An 18,939-nucleotide genomic window follows, 5' to 3' on the forward strand; every position below is an offset into this window, starting at 1 on the left:
AATCTGTTGATGAATACATGCAGTCACTCACAACTCGCTTCGACCAACTCTCTCTTCTCGGTAAGCCGCTTGCCCATGAAGAACAACTTGAGTTCATCTTCGGTGGACTCCCTGAAGACTACAAGTCTGTCATCGATCAAGTTGAGGGTCGAGAAACCCCTCCATCAATCATTGAAGTTCATGAGAAGCTCATGAACAAAGAAGCCAAGCTCCTTGCAGTTGCCCTGTCCAATGTCACCACCGGTCCAATCTCCGCTAATGTTGCTGTCACTCGTTCTTCACACAACCCAGGAAAGCAGCCTCATCGCCCTCGCCAGCCGTGGTCCAACAACAAACACCAGCAGCAATATCCACGACAGGACAATCGTGTCACCTGAGGATACCAAGGCAAGTGCCAGATTTGTGGTGTCTTTGGACACAGTGCGAAACGATGCTCTCAGCTCCAATACCAACCCTCCTACGGTTCTCAGTCTGGTCTCCTTCCATCTCCATTTCGACCATGGCAACCGCGTGCAAACCTGGCATTAGGACATCAACAGCCGACAAATTAGTGGATCCTTGACAGTGGTGCCACTCACCATATGACCAGTGACCTTGGCAACCTGGCATTGCATCAGCCGTACCATGGTGATGATACGGTTCTCATTGGTGACGGCTCTGGCATTCCGATCTCTCACACTGGTTCACTGTCCTTGCCCTCTTCTACTAAACCTTTATCTCTCACAAATGTCCTTTGTGTACCAAACATTCATAAAAATCTCATATCCGTCTATCGACTTTGCAACTCTAACATGGTCTCTGTTGAATTTTTCCCTGCTTTCTTTCAGGTGAAGGATCTGATGTCGGGGGTCCCGTTACTCCGCGGCAAAACTAGTGGCGAGCTTTACGAGTGGCCGGTTTCCCTCTCCACCATCACCTCCTTCTTTGCATCCTCCTCCACAAAACCATCTCTCAAAGACTGGCACTCTCGTTTAGGCCACCCCTCCCACTCTATTCTTAAAACAATTGTTTCAAAGTTTTCCCTTCCTCATTTACAATCAGATTCACAGACCATGTTGTGCACTGATTGTGCTATTAATAAAAGCCACAAACTCCCATTTTCACAAACTTCTATTCTCCACTTATCCCCTTCAATTTATCTTTTCAGATGTATGGACCTCACCCGTTATTTCTGTTGACAACTTCAAATACTATCTAATCCTTGTTGATCACTATACCCGTTACACCTGGATTTACCCACTCAAACTCAAGTCACAAGTTCACGACACATTCATTCAGTTCAAAGCTCTTGTTGAAAATAGAGTTGGACAACGCATTGGAAGCTTATACTCCGACAATGGTGGTGAGTTCTTAGCACTTCGCCAATTCCTCGCAAGCAATGGCATATCTCATCTCACTTCTCCACCACATACACCTGAGCACAATGGAATCTCTGAAAGAAAACACCGCCATATTGTCGAAACTGGATTATCACTTCTCACACATGCTGGTCTTCCCCATAAATATTGGACCTACGCATTCTCTGCTGCCGTCTACCTCATCAATCGTCTTCCAACTCCTGTCATCAATATGGAGAATCCACTCCAGAGGCTGTTTGGTACGCTCCCGAACTACGACAAGCTCCGCGTTTTTGGGTGTTTATGCTTCCCGTGGCTACGACCCTACACCAAACACAAGTTAGAGAATCGCTCTACTCCATGTATCTTCTTGGGGTACTCCTTAACTCAGAGTGCTTACATCTGCTTACAACCGAGTTCTGGTTGCATATATATCTCTCGGCACGTCAAGTTTGATGAACAAAGCTTTCCGATGCGCAATCCCTCTTCACCATCAACAGATTCTCCATCCACATCCTCGTCCTTTTCACAACCCTCTGCAGTCCTTATATCTTCTCCAACCTCGACACAACTTAATCCCACTGCCACAACACCGCCGCCGCCACTCGTACTGCCACCGTCGCAGCCGACAGGATCGCCGACATCAGATCATCACCGGTCAGTAAACACGGAAACCCTCAACAACCTGGATCATGAGGTCGCAATAATCGAGCCCAATCCACCTCGACAATCAACACAACAATCTCAAACAAATCCACCAGCTCAACTAAAACAATACCAAAGACGCCAACCCACTAAAGGCCCAGTAACCAAGCCCACTCAAAATCCTTCAAATCTAAATCCACCACCACTCGCTCCTGTCACGAATACTTCATCCTCAAACCCGAACCTCACAATAACCTCACCGACCTCGACTCCATCAACTATAAACCCGACCCCGACCATCCCGACTCAAACTCACCCGGCCCCGGCATCTGTTCAACAACCGTTACCGACTAACCAACATCCTATGAAAACTCGCCGGAAAAATAATATAACAAAACCCAACACCAAGCTCAACCTCTCGGTTGCCCTGTCTCGCCATATACCCCCTGAACCAACGACAGTGAACCAGGCTCTAAAGGATCGACAATGGCGAGGAGCCATGTCCATAGAAATTGATGCTTTTGCTCGAAATCAAACCCTTGATCTTGTTCCACGACAACCTCATTTAAATGTTGTTGGCTGCAAATGGTTGTTTAAGAACAAATTTCTTTCTAATGGCTCTCTTGGCAGGTGTAAAGCGAGACTGGTCGCCAAGGGTTACTCTCAACAGCTTGGCAGAGATTACGACCAGACCTTCAGCCCGGTGATAAAATCAACAACAATACGATTGGTGCTGGATGTTGCTGTCTCTAAACCATGGCCTATCAAACAGCTCGACGTGAACAATGCCTTCCTCCAAGGCACTCTTGAAGATGAAGTATATATGGAACAACCACCTGGGTTTGTCAACTCGGATTTCCCAGATCATGTCTGTCGTCTTCACAAGGCAATATACGGTTTAAAACAGACACCGCGTGCTTGGTACACTGAGCTAAAGAATTATTTGGTGGGTGTCGGCTTTGTCAACTCACTTGCAGATACGTCCTTGTTTGTTCTCCGACATGGCAAGGATTATGTCTACCTCTTAGTCTATGTCGACGACATCCTCATCACGGGTAGCAACGGAGCACACATTCAACAAGTTCTTAATCTCTTGGCTGACAGATTCTCCGTCAAAGACCCTGAAGACCTCAACTACTTCCTTGGTCTTGAGGCACATCGCACCAGCAAAGGACTCCATCTCTCTCAACGCAAGTATATCGTTGATCTTCTCCACTCCTATGACATGACTGACGCTAATGCTGTTAGCTCTGCTATGGCTTCTTCTCCCAAGATCACGATCAACTCTGGTAATGCATTATCGGACCCTACACCTTACCGCAAACTTGTAGGTAGTCTTCAATACCTTGCATTTACAAGACTAGATATAGCATTTGCTGTGAATTGACTGTCTCAATTTATGCACCGACCAACTGATGTCCACTGGCAAGCGGCCAAGAGAGTTCTTCGCTACCTTGCAGGCACACCGACTCATGGTATATTTTTCTCTGCGACCAACCCACTCTCCTTACACACCTACTCTGATGCTGACTAGGCAGGAGACTCCCATGATTATGTGTCAACAAACGCTTACATTGTCTATCTTGGTAAAAGTCCCATATCCTGGTATGCTAAGAAACAGAATGGAGTTGCTCGATCTTCTACTGAGGCCGAATACAGAGCTGTAGCCAACACAGCTGCTGAACTTCAATGGATTTGTAATCTGTTGTCTGAACTTGGGATCAATCGCACTGCACCACCAGTGATCTATTGTGACAATGTTGGTGCCACATTTTTGTGTGCCAATCCAGTATTTCACTCTAGGATGAAACACATTGCTATTGACTACCATTTCATTCGGGGGCAGGTCCAACAAGGTCTTCTTCGTGTTGCACATGTTCACACAGCTGATCAACTTGCTGACGCACTCACAAAACCACTGACACGTCAACGGTTCCTGGAACTTCGCAGCAAGATTGGAGTGACATCAGCCGCTCCATCTTGAGGGGGGATGTTAAGGATATGCACGTATCATGTCAAGGATATGACAGCATCGTATAATCACGCCTGCAATATATTGTTTCCTTGTATATTACATTCCTTAGTTAGCTAAACCTAGAGTACCTCTATCTCGACTCATGTATATATATCAAGCTGTAACCTCTTCTGTAATAGACAACAAGATACACAGTTTACATAAGTATGTTTGGACCAATCCTGTTTCGCTACATCCTCTAGAACCCAAACATGCAACTCATTATTGGCATCAGCGACGAGATTGTTTTCCAAATACTTGTCGATATCACCCTTATAAGTAGCAGCCTCATAAAAGTCGAAATCATCCTCCCAGTAAATCATAGCTAACTTGCCCTTAAAGTTGATCAATCGACAAAACCTTTCAACGTTAATGAAGCTAAACTTTTCAGACCTCACATCGAAGCAAACAATCATATAATCAGTCAATAATACGGGATGAGCACCATCCGTGTAAACCCATCTATTGTCGTCACCTAAGTAGTACAAAACACCATCGATGCATACCCCATCACTCTTAATATTATGTTGTAAGGAACATTCGATCTTTCTCCACCTCATATCTGTAACAGTTCCAAATGTAAGAATTACATGATTACCAGGACCACCATCGTAAGCCATGTACAATACCTTGTATTGCTTGTCAATGGGATCAAACCCGAAAAAGCTATACGCCTTTCTGTAAGTATACCGTTTAGGTAATACTGCGTACTCTCCTGTGTTGGGGTTACAGATCAAAGGTTTACTTTGGTATCGACAACCATGGAAATAGATCAAGCCAGAGTTGTAGCCACATGAAAAGTACTTAATGTTACTATAATGATTGATTCGTATATCTTCTGGAGAGAAGATCTTCAGATGAACTTCGGCGGCTGCTACAAGAGTCGAGGATGATGATTTATCATATGCTTTCTCAAGCTGAGGCAACGAGAAGAAGCTCCACACACCACAGCCTTTGGCTTTTGTGTTTTCGTTGTCGTTTTCTCCGACGGCGAATAAGAGGCGCGACTTAGCCAAAAATGACTTGGTCATGTACAATTCCTTGAAATATGCGGTACTCAACATTGATGCCCATAGCTTCGACACGCAATGAAACCTAGCGACCGACTTCTGAGGCAATCTCAACAATATCTCCATGGCGAGATCAATCGATATGGTAGATGATGAATTCATGATTGCCGATCCAACTAAGAAAGAGATAGATATGTTTAAGACCTAAAGTAACCTAGCTATATGTAATACTAAAGAGACCTAGGTACCATTACATTACGTGAATATATATTCCGATTTTAGTCGGTTAGCGAAAACCAAAAAAAGTGGGCTAATTTTACGTCCAAGTGGGCCGCCAGCTTTTGACTCTTCTTAAGTAAACGCTGCCGTTTCTTAACTTGGAGAAGACGTATGGTGCAGCCGCATATAGTCTGGATAGGTTTCATCGAATACCTTATACTCTGTTATACAACCATCTATGTAACAAGGTTGAACAAAATAAAAAAAGTCTGTGAGAAGGCACACATAGACTACAAGAACATATGGTTTGACCGATATATATTGACCTAAATGCTTTTCATCTTTGCATCATCATCAGCACATGTGTTGATGACGTAAAACAGAGATTAGAAACAAAAGATCAAAATAGATTCAACAGAAACAAGAACCGATAAATTTGACACAACGTTCATAGGAAACGCAGTCTCAACATCTCATCTGATCTAACAGGTGCTCTTATACTAAGCTAACAAACAGTGTTAACTAACGTAATCCGTTTGCCCTTACGTTGACATTGCTTTCCCATTTCCACCAGCTCACCATCACACGTGATCCACTTCTTCTTATCTTGACTTCACATGTGCGGCAGCTACTCTCATTTCCTATATCATGTGTTTTATTGTATTGATCTATTTGATCATTGATTATATATATACAGATTTGTTGTTCCCTGCTTGATCTAATATTTGTGTGACTCACAATTTTGGAAGTAAGTAGCTGATGGATCAACTACTCAACATGGGACCCTTAAGAAAACATAAGTTTGGGTTTTGGCTGCACTTGTCTTCAAGACTTGTCTGCTTGACAAGTTCTCAACTGCGTACTCATTATATATTTATATAATGTAACAACTGCCTCTTGCATTCTTCTTCATCAAAGTCTTAGTACCTAACTCTTGTCACATAAATGACCATATAGAATTTTCACACCCACATGATCATGTCTTTTCAGCTCTCACAAGAAGGTTGTGTAGTCCACAAGTTCACTGCAGACATGATTGATTACCAACTAAAGACCCCCATGAGTCGCATTGACTAGAAACATAAGCACGTGTTGTGTCTGGTTAGGTGCTTAATAGTTTGTCACTAATTCTGTCTAAATTTGTTAATATCTCTCCTTCTATATAATACAACAAAGCTTATAGCATTCTTCATCAATCAGAACTTGCACTAATACAAAGATTTCCTCAATACAACTTTCAAGTAATAATCTTTTTATTGCTTTCCCAGAGAATAATGATGAACACCAAAAAGCTAATCAAGATGGCCAAGAAATGGCAACAGAGAGCAGCTCTCCACAGGAAAAGAATCTCATTTCAGAAGTCCAGTGCTACCAGTAGCTCAACCGCTGTAGAGAAAGGATGTTTTGTTGTTTACACAGCGGATAACAAACGCTTTGCTTTTCCGATAAGCTACCTAAGCAACTCTGTTTTTCAAGAGCTCTTGAAGATCTCTGAAGAAGAGTTTGGCCTCCCAACCGGTGGACCAATCACCTTGCCGTTCGATTCAGTTTTCTTAGAGTATCTCATCAAACTGATACAAGGAAGAATCGATGGAGATACTGAAAAGGCTCTGTTAACGTCAATCTCTAGTGCTACATGTTCTTCACAACGCGCTTTGCAACTACAAGAACGGAGTCAGCAATTGTTTGTATTTTAGAGTATTTGATACCATTACAAAAAGCTATTTGTGAATATGGTTGCAGTTAGATTACACTGAAATACAAAACATACACAATTTACTCTCTTTATATTGTTTTTGCATAACTCTAACACAAACCTCTTATTGGATTATTCATCAACCATAACTTGCATTTAAAGAGTTTCTAAAATACAGCTTACAAATCACTTTTGCTTTCCGATCTATTTGCCCACAAAATAGGGATGAATGAACGAATACAAATATGATAATCAAGATGGCAACGTAGAGCAGCTCTCAACAGAGAAGGGCTGTTTCTTGGTTTACACGGCAAATAAAGAACGTTTTGCTTTTCCGATAAGTTACCTTAGCAACTCTGTTTTTCTTGGAGATATCTGAAGAAGATTTTGGCCTCCCCACGGACGGACCAATCACGTTGCCTTTCGAGTCGGTTTTCTGAAGATGGAGATTGAAGGAGAAAAGATTTGTGAGTTCTGTTTCTTAGAGCTCTTTGCAACTAACAAGAACAGAGAAGTACACAGTAATTGCTCGTATATATGTTTCTGATCCCATCACTTACAACAAAGACAGAAGCATGTGCTCTCTCTGTCTCTAATCTTTGTAAAGGAATGAACAAAAACAATAATCTTCTCAACACTTTATAATAAGTCACATCAACAATGGAGAAAGAAGAGGTTGGTTTGTTCTTTCTTATTAAACACTTCAGTCACATCTAACGGTTCCATCTATTGAGTCAAAGGTAAATATCAAAAGTGCATAAACGCCTAAATAAGAGCACAAAATAATATTGCTTTCACCCAACTCCAGTGGATCATCCCAAGCTATCTTCTTGCCCTTTTTCTTTCTTTGTGTGATTCCGAATATTTTGTAGCCCTACGTGGAGCATGGAATGGCTTGAGTAGTTCTAAATCGTTAACATGAAGATCCTCAATGTGGTTCACAAAGGTGCGAACACTACAAGGATTCTTAAACCCTTCACCAAAACCTTGGACTTCAACACGTTGGAGATTGTTCCTCTCGGGATTGAAGTAGAAAACATAAAACGGTTGGCCAGATGTATACTTGCGCATGGAAAACACTATTTCACCGGAAGCGGTCACTCCAGCGATGTAAACGTGACGACGGAAGAAAATCTTGTCGGTACTCCAAGTGTAGTTGTGTTTCGACCAATCCTGTTTCGCTACATCCTCTAGAACCCACACATGCAACTCATTATGGGCATCAGCGACGAGATTCTTTTCCAAATACTTGTCGATATCAAACTGATAAGTAGCAGCCTCATAAAACAGTCCTAAGAGCCGCGGCTTAGACGAGGAGTTGGTCAGAAACAAGGACTTGAAGTACGGAGTAGCGAGCATTGATGCCCATTGCTTCGACACGCAACGACAAGGGAGCTGATGATTTCTTCATCTTCGCTTTCCTAAAAAGCCAGAAATTGAACTTGCGCAGCAGAAATGACAAGGAGAATCAGAACGTCTCTCTCTCAGCAATTTCTTTAGGGTTACAGCCGCTGAAGACTCTCCAAGACATGTAAACCATGTAAGCTACAATTAAACCAATTACAAGTAGATAGGTCGGTTCGGTTCACTAAACCGTAAACCATGTAAGCTACAATTAAACCAATTGACTTTACCCATCTCTCGATCAAAGCATATATTGGACAAGAACTGGTTTCTTTTATTTGCTGAAATATGACAGATTACCAACAAGTAGAAAGAAGTTCATCCCATTGTGAACAACAGGCCAGGTTGAGATACATTATGGACCATCACTTTTGTAACGTCCACCATCTCCACTGTTATGAAATGGCATTACGAAGTGCCAAACCATCTCCATGAAGACCAATGCTCGGTCGATGAAGCTCTTTTATTAAAAGAGTTTGATACGTCGTATATTTTGCTTAATATGAAAAATTGACCAAACTTCTTTAAAATTAAAGAAGTAAAACACTAATATTTACATTTAAAAACTTGTAACATCTTTTACAACAAATCATTGAAAAAGTTCTTCATAGTAATCAGATAATCCACATGAAAGCCACTGCCACACCAAGAGAAGCAAGAAGGAACAATAAAACAAAAGATGATAACGAATAACATAAGGATGATTTAGAAAACCAAAACAAAACCAAAAGATTGATAAAAATAGATGTAAACAGGTATTAAAGTAACAGGTAGCTTATGGTTTATAAAGAAGCTAACAGTGTCGCAAAGCCTGATTTCACTTTCTGCCTAAGAAAAACGAAATGTCCAAACACATTTTTTTAATCAACTTTGGACATCAGATACCATAGGCAAATCTCATCACACAAACAACACAAAACAGGATTAAAACAGCAATCTCAGTCGAAAGATGGTGATCTAGTGATTTAAATAATCATTGAATAATCATTCAATTTGGACATAATTTCATCATTGATTGCATATAACAAAAGGATCTCAAAACGAAAAAAACAAACGAAAACACAAGAAGAAAGAGAGAAGAGGTCAGATGGTAGTGCATGTCTAATGAATCAACACTGTATTTCTGATTTGCAGACGTATGGTAATTATTTCCTCATTCCTCCCTTCAAAGATCAAAACTTTGGATCAAATTCACAATATTGAAAACGCAAAGACTTAAGGATCAGAGAATAATGGCAAATCAATCACTCTACCGAAGCAGATCAGACTGGGTGTCACAAAACATTAATGCCATCTCATCATATCCCATTGCAGAAAAGATTAAGATAAAACGAAAGTGTTTTGAGAGAATCAGACAAAAAAAAAGTCAATCACCATGTTACATTCCATCGTAATGGATGCAGATTAAGACTGGGGCGACATTTTCATATCATCACTTTCCCTCAAATCTGAGCTAACAGTAAATACACAAACAACACCTAATTCGCAACCAACACAACCTAATAGACATATAATAAGATTGACACGAAAACCCTAAAAAACACACGAACAAGACATGATTCGAACTTCGAAGTTGAGTTGAGGAGGAGCCTCTCTCTCTCTCTCTGTTTTGAGTTGTCTGCAGCGACTGCCTTATTTATATAGAGAGGCAGTTTGATTTCAAGAGGTAGTTGCTAATAGGGTTTTCGGTTCATTTCGGTTTATTTTGGTTTACTTTTACTAAAACCGGTATTCCAAAATTTTCTCAAGGTCTTTAAGGTTTAATGGTTCGTTCTATCTGTCAATCTCATCTCTGACTGAGAGAACATGAGAGGACCCGCATAGTTAACACATGCATCCAATTATTGATAATTTTATCTATATACTTATTTTGTTTTAGATCCACACGTTTATAATCTTTTCCAACCAAAATCCTTACTTGGTTTATAATATTTTAAAAACACAACTTGTTAACTCATCAAACTCCAAGAACAAAATTATTTCTTTTCTCATAAAATTTATAAAATTCATGAAGAGCAGCATAGTTAACACATGCATCCAATTATTGATAATTTTATCTATATACTTATTTTGTTTTAGATCCACACGTTTATAATCTTCTCCAACCAAAATCCTTACTTGGTTTATAATATTTTAAAAACATAATAAAATATACTAATAATATTTTATTTGATATGAATCATATGATATATAGAAATATGAGTACACTATAAGAACATATTAATTATAATAAATAATATCAATTATGCTATATCATCAAATAATATCAACTGTATCATATTCTCAAATAACCATAACCGTATATAGTTAAACAATATTTCTTAAAAACAGTATTTAAACAATATTTAAACGGTTATAGTTAAGGTTAAACAATATTCCTAACCATAACCGATGGTTAATAAACCATAAACGTGACAACCGTAACTATGGTCATGCCTATGTATAGCTAATAAAACATGTGTGTTTGTTGTCCATCTTTCTTCTTTAAACTCCAAAACTTGATTCAAACATCAAATCAAGGTCTTGCGATGTCAATTCTTCTTCCTTAGATCCAAAAATAAAAAAATTAATGAAAGAATATCAACTCATCTATAAAATCATACACAAAAATATGGTTTGTAGCTCATAAGAAATAAAAAGCACAAAAGTAGATAAATATGATAATTTATGTTTTACATCAATATTTATAGTATTTTAAACTTTTAAAAGGTTTCGAAATATAAAATTTGAACCTTTTAAAAAGTTTTAATATTTATAATATTTTAAAACTTTTAAAATTTAAAATTATAATATTTAAAAACTTTTTAAAAGCTAAGAACTTTTAAAAGTTTCAATATTTATAATATTTAAACTTTTAAGAATTTTAAAAATTATAATATTTTTTTGAAACTTTTTAAAGTTTTAGTTTGATCAAATAAAAACCGGATCAAACCGAATAATTTTTAAACTTGGACGCTTGATAAATCAAGCTTTCCTGCTCATTTGTTGTTGGAAGCATATTAATCTTATTTATAATGGTTCTGAACCATTGTCTAAAACTTTTCTAGCCAATGTGGGATATTGTTCATAGGTTCTTTTATTTCCATAAATTTAAAATTGTCCCTTTTCTAAAAAATTCTGGAAATTTTAAAAAATGTTAATGAAGACATGTCAAATCCTGATAGGTTGTTTTAAAATAATTCTTAATATAGAAAATTCTGGAAACTTTAAAAAATGTTAATGAGTGACATGTTTTATTACAATTGGATGTTTAAAATCCTAGGTGGACAGCCTTAGAAGCTTATAGCTTCTACTTTTTATTAGTATAGATTGGTTCTGTCAAGATCCCATATGTGGTCCTTGGTTTGAAAGGGAGATTGTTGGGATACAATCCAAGTCTCACATCTGAAGTTTAAAGGAACTATAATTAATATATAAAGGGTTAGGGTCAATCTACTAATAGCCAATTGGTTTTTAGTTAGAAGCCCAAAATAAGCCCAAATTTAACAGGTTCATATACCACCCACACCCACATGGTCATGTTGTTAATAATTTAAATCCACAAGTTGATTTAGCAGATATGTTTGGTTACTAATTCTGGGACAAGAACTACATAAGCATGTGATTCTGTCTTCTTAATTTGGTTGCTTTTTAAATATATCTAAAAACTTCTTAAGAGTTTCTCCTTCTATATAATACAACAAAGCTTATAGCATTCTTCATCAATCACTACTTTCATTCATTCAGAGAGTTCTACACTACAACACAACTTACAAATCTGTTTTTTTTTTTTTGGCTCTCTAAGATGATCAACACTAAGAAACTACTCAAGATGGCCAAGAAATGGCACCAGAGAGCAGCCCTTCACAGGAAAAGAATCTCGTTTCAGAGGTCAACTACTACTATTACTACTACTAGCAGCTCAACAACTGCTGTGGAGAAGGGCTGTTTCGTGGTTTACACGGTTGATAAAATCCGCTTTGCTTTTCCCATAAGTTACCTGAACAACTCTGTTTTCCAAGAGCTCTTGACAATCTCTGAGGAAGAGTTTGGCCTCACGGCAGGTGGACCAATCACGTTACCGTTCGATTCGGTTTTCTTGGAGTATCTCATTAATTTGATCCAGCGAAGAATAGATGGAGATACAGAAAAGGCTCTGTTAATGTCAATCTCTAGTGCTAGATGCTCCTTGCAACTACAAAACCAATACTGTAGTACTACTCAACAATCGCTTGTATTTTAGAGAAATTGACTGTAAATATTCTTTTCTTTGTACAAAATTCTACTGTATTAGATAGACAGATCATTTGAAAAATACAAACTACTATTTTCGTCTCTCTCTCGCTCTCTTTTAGATTGTCTCATCTAAATTTAACTTCACATGCTCTTAAGAACAAATCATCGAGAGGCATTTCACTGAAAGTCTAAAACATATCTACTCTGATACTATATTTTCAAGAAAAATGGTGCAGCGGCGTGTAAAAACGTCATTCATAATCGAATTGCCCTTACAACAAAAAGACTGCATCAAGAACATGTCGTTTGAATCTCAAGGAAATATGATTTTTTAGCAGAAATTGTTGATTAGCTGCTTAATCTCTTGACCAGAAAATCTATGGACCTACATGTTCTTCATCCTTGCTTCATAAGCACATGCCTATCTAATTGATCATTAATTCTAACCAGATTTGTTGTCCTTGATTTCACAAAAGATTTGTTTGTCCCCTGAATAATAAGTACTTGATCTATTATTTTTGTGACTCGCATTTGATTTAGCCGATGGACCACTAACCTACTAAGGACCCCTTATGCTAACAAACAAAGCTGTACAGATGCATGAGTTTGGTAATTTTTGGCTTCTCTTTTATGTATGAGTTCTCATTAATCATTATGTATATAAATGTTCATATAGTATTCATAGTTTCATACCCACATGAATAAGTTGTATAGTCCACAAGTTGCTTTGCAGACGTGTAATTGATTAATGAGTCGAGACCTTTAGGAAACCAGGAATAAGATCAGAAGGTTTTAATTAAATATTATCTTTGTATCAGCTAAATCTTGACATATAAACGTCCTTTATAATAAGATTCATACCCACATGGTCATGTCTTCTCAGTTCTCACTGTATATGTTTTGATCCACAAGTTGATTTGAAATAAGATTGATTGCTAACTTGGGGACCCTTTTGACCACAGACAAGAAACCTGGCATGTGTTTCTGTCTGAATTAGTTGGTCTAAAACTTGTTATATATAATGAAAGAAGCCTGTGGTATTCTTCACCAATCAAAACTTGCATTCAAAGAGTTCTTTCTACAACACAACTTACAAACTCTTTGTCGTCTTTTCAGATCTACAAAATATTTTCTTGGAAAGAATGATGAACACAAAGAAGCTTATCAAGATGGCCAAGAAATGGCAACAGAGAGCAGCCCTACACAGGAAAAGAATCTCATTCCAAAGATCAAGTACTACTACTAGCTCAACCGCTGCAGAGAAGGGCTGTTTTGTGGTTTACACGACAGATCACACACGNCTTTTATGTATGAGTTCTCATTAATCATTATGTATATAAATGTTCATATAGTATTCATAGTTTCATACCCACATGAATAAGTTGTATAGTCCACAAGTTGCTTTGCAGACGTGTAATTGATTAATGAGTCGAGACCTTTAGGAAACCAGGAATAAGATCAGAAGGTTTTAATTAAATATTATCTTTGTATCAGCTAAATCTTGACATATAAACGTCCTTTATAATAAGATTCATACCCACATGGTCATGTCTTCTCAGTTCTCACTGTATATGTTTTGATCCACAAGTTGATTTGAAATAAGATTGATTGCTAACTTGGGGACCCTTTTGACCACAGACAAGAAACCTGGCATGTGTTTCTGTCTGAATTAGTTGGTCTAAAACTTGTTATATATAATGAAAGAAGCCTGTGGTATTCTTCACCAATCAAAACTTGCATTCAAAGAGTTCTTTCTACAACACAGCTTACAAACTCTTTGTCGTCTTTTCAGATCTACAAAATATTTTCTTGGAAAGAATGATGAACACAAAGAAGCTTATCAAGATGGCCAAGAAATGGCAACAGAGAGCAGCCCTACACAGGAAAAGGATCTCATTCCAAAGATCAAGTACTGCTACTAGCTCAACCGCTGCAGAGAAGGGCTGTTTTGTGGTTTACACGACAGATCGCACACGCTTTGCTTTTCCTATAAGTTACCTGAGCAACTCTGTTTTCCAAGAGCTCTTGAAGATATCTGAAGAAGAGTTTGGCCTCTCCACGGACGGACCAATCACGTTGCCATTCGATTCGGTTTTCTTAAAGTATCTAATCAAATTGGTCGAAAGAAGAATGGACGGAGATACGGAAAAGGCTTTGTTAATGTCGATCTCTAGTGCTAGATGTTCTTTACATTGTTCTTTGCAACAACAAGAACAGAGTACTCAACAATTGTTTGTGTTTTAGAGTTTCTTTAGAGAAGATAGAATTTTTTTTTGTAAAGATTCAGATATTTTTATACTATTTGAAATGGGAAAAATCCACAATTGGCGAAAGTGTTCACATAAGGAACTGTTTTATAAACAAGTTTTCATAAAAGTACCAATTCGAAATTCTGAAATTCTTCTAAAATCGTTGAGAATTTTTTAAGAACAGATACCATGTCCCAGCCGGATAAAAAGCAAAATAAGGAGACATAAAAATACTGCTAAAGAATCTAAATTTTGTCTTCTGTAAGAACATCTTAAAAAACTCTTGAAAATTGGACAATACTTTCTATAAGTACAAAGAACAAAGCCAAGAATCTTGGGTTTAAATAAGAACTGCCTTAAACTTGAAGCTATGAACTTTACAACTCTCTAATCAACCTTTCTTGTATTACCAGCAGCCTTAACAAGAAAAGAACAATACGAGTTAGTATATAAAGTTGCTTCATTATGCCTCATTCCAAATAAGAACAAGCTTAATTTCCCTCATTCTTCATTCTTCTTTCTTCTCTCTTCCTTCCCGCTTTCGTAGTTTTCCCAAAAGGCAAAATGGCGGGTGAGCAAATGAAACCTGTAGCCTCTGGACTTCTTGTGTTGAACTTCTGCATGTATGTGATCGTTCTAGGCATTGGAGGATGGGCCATGAACCGAGCCATTGACCATGGATTTGAAGTCGGTAAGAACTAAGTTACAATTGGTTGGTATATCGAATTTGTATGCTTTTGGCACAAACTTTTTGTTCTTGTTGTTATTGAGGTTCTAACATTTCGGGTTCTTTTGAAAAACAAATTTGAGCAGGCCCTAATTTAAACCTTCCAGCACATTTCTCCCCAATATATTTCCCGATGGGAAACGCAGCGACAGGATTCTTTGTAATATTTGCGTTGCTGGCGGGAGTGGTTGGTGCGGCTTCCACAATCTCGGGCCTTAGTCACATTCGTTCTTGGACCGTGGGAAGCTTACCGGCTGCAGCCACTGCTGCAACTATTGCCTGGACCCTTACAGTTCTTGCCATGGGGTACTATAAATTTATAAAACCTCTCTTGTTTCACAAGCAATCGCATCATGTTTTAAGACATCGATGGTAAGACTAATCATTCTTTCTTTCCACAGATTCGCTTGGAAAGAAATCGAGCTTCAAGGGAGAAACGCCAAACTGGTGAGACTTTTCTCTATTCTAGAATCTCATAGACTCAGTTTAGGAAATCTCAGAATTATTGACTTCATGTGTCTTCTTCTGTGTAGAGAACCATGGAGGCGTTCTTGATCATACTCTCAGTCACACAACTTGTTTACATCGCCGCGGTTCACGGCGTGAAGAGACCTTAAGGGATCATGATGGGCTTTTGGGGTTCTTTTCTTCCGTTCGTGTCAATCATCCGAAACTTGGGATTTAGTGTGTGCGAGTATTTGTATTTGTGTGTGTGTGATTTTTAAATTCATAGGAAGCTTAAGATTCATGCATTCTTTATGTACAAAAGGATCAGAGCTTGTTTTGTGTGTGTCACTGTGTGTTCATGGAATAAAATCAAACTTTGAGACTTGGTTTCGATAAAACCTCTAAACATATCTAATAGACTATATAAAGAAGATAGTAGATAGTATAAATAGAACTATATTTTTAGTCTCATGAATCTAAAATCAATTTAATGAACAAAAGAAGACTGTATTTCAAATAGAAAGAAAACGAAATTTAACCCTATGAAGGACGTCTGGTCTTGTTCTCGTATGTTGCTAAAGCCGCCCACATTATTATCTATCAAAGACATGATGTACAGAGAAGAGTGTACGGACCGCAAATCCTGTTTTTAGGTTGTCTTTCAAGCTTTGGCTGTCAAGCGCATTCACCTTTTTACGTATCCCCCTGCTCTTCCGCAGCACAATGCAGAGAAGACACGTTCATGAGACAGGTTTAACATAATATATAGATAATGTTGTTAAATATTCATACAAGAAGAACAAAAGGAATTGATCCCTGATGATGAATGCAGAGAAACTAAAAGAATATGATCCTTTTACTTGTGGGAAGATGTTAGGCTAGCTGCTATTTAGAAATAATCTTTTCGCAACCCAAATAAACAACATCAAGGTAGCTCATAGCAATCAAGACTTGCAAACAAGAAAAGTGAGAGAAGCTAAACTTGAGGAACTTTATTTTATTACATAAACGCAATCAAAATTTCGAAGAACAGAATGATATGCGAGATACAATTATGCATCAGAACATGAATTTCAGATTCCTACGAGACTGTATTGTTGTTGTAGCTCAACCAAAACTGCTAGTTATTGAATTTACAAGCATGAGTTGTGTCGTTAGATCGCTACATTGATTCTAACCAGTTTCAGTGAATACTATAGATGAACATGCCTCTCAGAAAACGTTTTAAAGTGGATAAACTGTTTGAAACTCTAAGCTAAACAATCTACTGAAAAGGCATTCACAATCCAAGAATCTAACTCCATGAACCCTCTTACTATACAATGAAAATGTTTAGAGACTTCTGCGAAGTAGTTTCAGTGATATATTTAAGGAATTCAAGGAAACCATCGAAGGAATTCACAAATTGCAGGCCATGGGAGTTGTTAGTAATCAGGAGCCTCAACCAGATAAAGTCTATCTACGAAGAATCATAAACCAAGACTAACCTGTGTTTATCTATCAGATCCTGTCATAGCATCAAACAACCCGCAGCAACTTAGCCATGAAGTCCTTCGGACAACTGGTGGACCAGGCAGCAAAAGACACTGCATACATCAAGAAGATTCAGCTAACTGAAAAGAGACGAAAAACATATGTACATAATGCAAAAAGGATAATAGAGATGCTAACTTTTTCCTCAGAGGATACTGGAACTTCAGATTTTTTTACGCTCTCTAATTTTTTGCTTGTTTCAGCAGCAGATCTTGGAAGAGTAACCACCACCTTACTATTATTGTTTTCCAGTCCCGGAGATGGAAGACACTCTCCGTTTTTCTCAGACTTCTTTTTAACCAAGCTTGAGGTCTCATCAACATGCTCACTCTTTTCAGAGGTCACTGCTTTGGAGAGAGGAGCAACCACCACAGGTTTGACAGACTCAACAACGGGAGTGATTTCCGTAACTGAAGCTACATGTTTGGCTGGGTGAGTACGGTTTTCAGAAAAGGAATTGGTTGAGTTCCCCACAACACTTTTCTGGTAATCAGTTCCTCTTTCAACCGCAACTGCATTGTCACTTTTTTTGGGTCCAAGTCCCTGAGTAACATCTCCATCTCCAGATATCTCCTTAGCAGCACCTTTCACCATACCAGAAGAGGATAGAACAGCAGCAGGTGAATCTTTTTTCCCAAATTCTTCATTTCCTTGAGAACCACCAGGGGAAGAACTCGAACTGCTATCATCACTTCCCCTCCCATCTTGGCTTCCATGTTCATCATTCCCTGAGAAAAACGTTTATGTTAAATTAAAAGATCAAACAACAAATCACACCAGTACCACTAGAGTGATACGAGCCAGATCTCCCTATACACCTAACCATGAATTCTATACTGTAAATTTCTTCAACACAATCATCTATCGACCTTAGCAACAACGAATCGTAAAGAAAAAAAAACGAAAACGAAGCGGGTGGTGAGGCTATGAAATGTACCATGGAGATTATTATCGCCATTGAAACCCTTATGGTTGGTAGTAGTACTAGTAGTAGCTCCACCAATCGCTCCTTGTTGCTGCTGCTGCTGCTTCTTCCTCAAGGCCTTTCTCTTCTTCGCACCGGACGGCATGATTTGATTCGGGAATTAATAGAACTCGTCGCCGGCGAAAAATGAAACTGTTTTTTTCTTCTTCACTTCAAATTTCAAAATTTGTCTTCTTTCTCCTCCAGTGTGTGAGTTGGTTGGTTGGTGTGTGTGTGTGGACTGCGTTCTCCTTTTTGTCTCTATGTTGGGCTAAACCAGAATCTCCCACAGAGGAAAGAGATAAGGAAGTCTTTTTTATTCATTTATTTGATTCCTCTTTTTTTTTTAAAAAAAAAAATATATTTAATTCAACTTGCCTTAATTAAAAATTTATTTATTCAACAACAATACATTTTCATTTCTAATTAATTTCAATATTATAATTTACTCATTTAGAAGATTATACAATGGACACAAC

General features: G+C 38.2%; 7 protein-coding genes across 8 annotated transcripts in view; 4 read left to right on the plus strand and 3 right to left on the minus strand.

Annotated features, from left to right (window-relative positions):
- The window catches only part of LOC104759502 (F-box protein At2g16450-like), a 9,543-nt gene extending 4,375 nt beyond the window's left edge, over window positions 1-5,168 (minus strand). The window contains exon 1 of the mRNA XM_010482416.2: window positions 4,158-5,168. Within this exon, the coding sequence (XP_010480718.2) occupies window positions 4,158-5,168 (1,011 nt within the window). The remainder of the gene's footprint in view (window positions 1-4,157) is intronic.
- On the plus strand, window positions 6,435-7,003 carry LOC104757286 (auxin-responsive protein SAUR64-like). Its single transcript, XM_010480015.2, has one exon. The coding sequence runs from the start codon at window positions 6,500-6,502 to the stop codon at window positions 6,920-6,922; it is 423 nt and encodes a 140-aa protein (XP_010478317.1). The 5' UTR covers window positions 6,435-6,499; the 3' UTR covers window positions 6,923-7,003.
- LOC104759503 (putative F-box protein At2g02890) lies at window positions 7,744-8,280 on the minus strand. Its single transcript, XM_010482417.1, has one exon. The coding sequence runs from the start codon at window positions 8,278-8,280 to the stop codon at window positions 7,744-7,746; it is 537 nt and encodes a 178-aa protein (XP_010480719.1).
- LOC104757288 (auxin-responsive protein SAUR65-like) lies at window positions 12,018-12,643 on the plus strand. Its single transcript, XM_010480016.1, has one exon. It carries the CDS (start codon window positions 12,110-12,112, stop codon window positions 12,545-12,547), a length of 438 nt encoding a protein of 145 aa, XP_010478318.1. The 5' UTR covers window positions 12,018-12,109; the 3' UTR covers window positions 12,548-12,643.
- On the plus strand, window positions 14,280-14,873 carry LOC104757289 (auxin-responsive protein SAUR64). The gene has a single exon (XM_010480017.2). It carries the CDS (start codon window positions 14,359-14,361, stop codon window positions 14,782-14,784), a length of 426 nt encoding a protein of 141 aa, XP_010478319.1. The 5' UTR covers window positions 14,280-14,358; the 3' UTR covers window positions 14,785-14,873.
- On the plus strand, window positions 15,273-16,347 carry LOC104757290. The gene is made up of 4 exons (XM_010480018.2): window positions 15,273-15,480; window positions 15,603-15,822; window positions 15,918-15,963; window positions 16,050-16,347. The coding sequence occupies exons 1-4, from the start codon at window positions 15,354-15,356 to the stop codon at window positions 16,131-16,133; spliced, it is 477 nt and encodes a 158-aa protein (XP_010478320.1). The 5' UTR covers window positions 15,273-15,353; the 3' UTR covers window positions 16,134-16,347.
- Window positions 16,388-18,736, minus strand: LOC104757291 (E3 ubiquitin-protein ligase rnf213-beta-like). Of its 2 annotated transcripts, none has more exons than XM_010480020.2 (4): window positions 18,434-18,736; window positions 17,635-18,224; window positions 17,451-17,549; window positions 16,388-16,668 (listed from the first exon to the last, which is right to left on the minus strand). In XM_010480020.2, exons 1-3 carry the CDS (start codon window positions 18,564-18,566, stop codon window positions 17,457-17,459), a joined length of 816 nt encoding a protein of 271 aa, XP_010478322.1. In that variant the 5' UTR covers window positions 18,567-18,736; the 3' UTR covers window positions 16,388-16,668; window positions 17,451-17,456. The 2 variants fall into 2 exon arrangements, with proteins under 2 accessions (XP_010478322.1, XP_010478323.1); XM_010480021.2 differs by having other exon boundaries at window positions 16,388-16,673.

The sequence above is a fragment of the Camelina sativa genome, chromosome 17, assembly GCF_000633955.1.
Source record: "Camelina sativa cultivar DH55 chromosome 17, Cs, whole genome shotgun sequence".
In the NCBI taxonomy this organism is placed as follows: Eukaryota; Viridiplantae; Streptophyta; class Magnoliopsida; order Brassicales; family Brassicaceae; genus Camelina; species Camelina sativa.

Bases quoted from the DNA above. Each gene is read 5' to 3' on its own strand.
- LOC104757286 (XM_010480015.2), top strand. From the start codon at position 6,500: ATGATGAACACCAAAAAGCTAATCAAGATGGCCAAGAAATGGCAACAG.
- LOC104759503 (XM_010482417.1), bottom strand. From the start codon at position 8,280: ATGCTCGCTACTCCGTACTTCAAGTCCTTGTTTCTGACCAACTCCTCG.
- LOC104757288 (XM_010480016.1), top strand. From the start codon at position 12,110: ATGATCAACACTAAGAAACTACTCAAGATGGCCAAGAAATGGCACCAG.
- LOC104757289 (XM_010480017.2), top strand. From the start codon at position 14,359: ATGATGAACACAAAGAAGCTTATCAAGATGGCCAAGAAATGGCAACAG.
- LOC104757290 (XM_010480018.2), top strand. From the start codon at position 15,354: ATGGCGGGTGAGCAAATGAAACCTGTAGCCTCTGGACTTCTTGTGTTG. The intron at 15,481-15,602 runs GTAAGAACTAAG...AAATTTGAGCAG, and splicing joins TGACCATGGATTTGAAGTCG to GCCCTAATTTAAACCTTCCA. The intron at 15,823-15,917 runs GTACTATAAATT...TTCTTTCCACAG, and splicing joins CTTACAGTTCTTGCCATGGG to ATTCGCTTGGAAAGAAATCG.
- LOC104757291 (XM_010480020.2), bottom strand. From the start codon at position 18,566: ATGCCGTCCGGTGCGAAGAAGAGAAAGGCCTTGAGGAAGAAGCAGCAG. The intron at 18,225-18,433 runs GTACATTTCATA...CGTTTTTCTCAG, and splicing joins TGGCGATAATAATCTCCATG to GGAATGATGAACATGGAAGC. The intron at 17,550-17,634 runs GTTAGCATCTCT...TGATGTATGCAG, and splicing joins CAGTATCCTCTGAGGAAAAA to TGTCTTTTGCTGCCTGGTCC.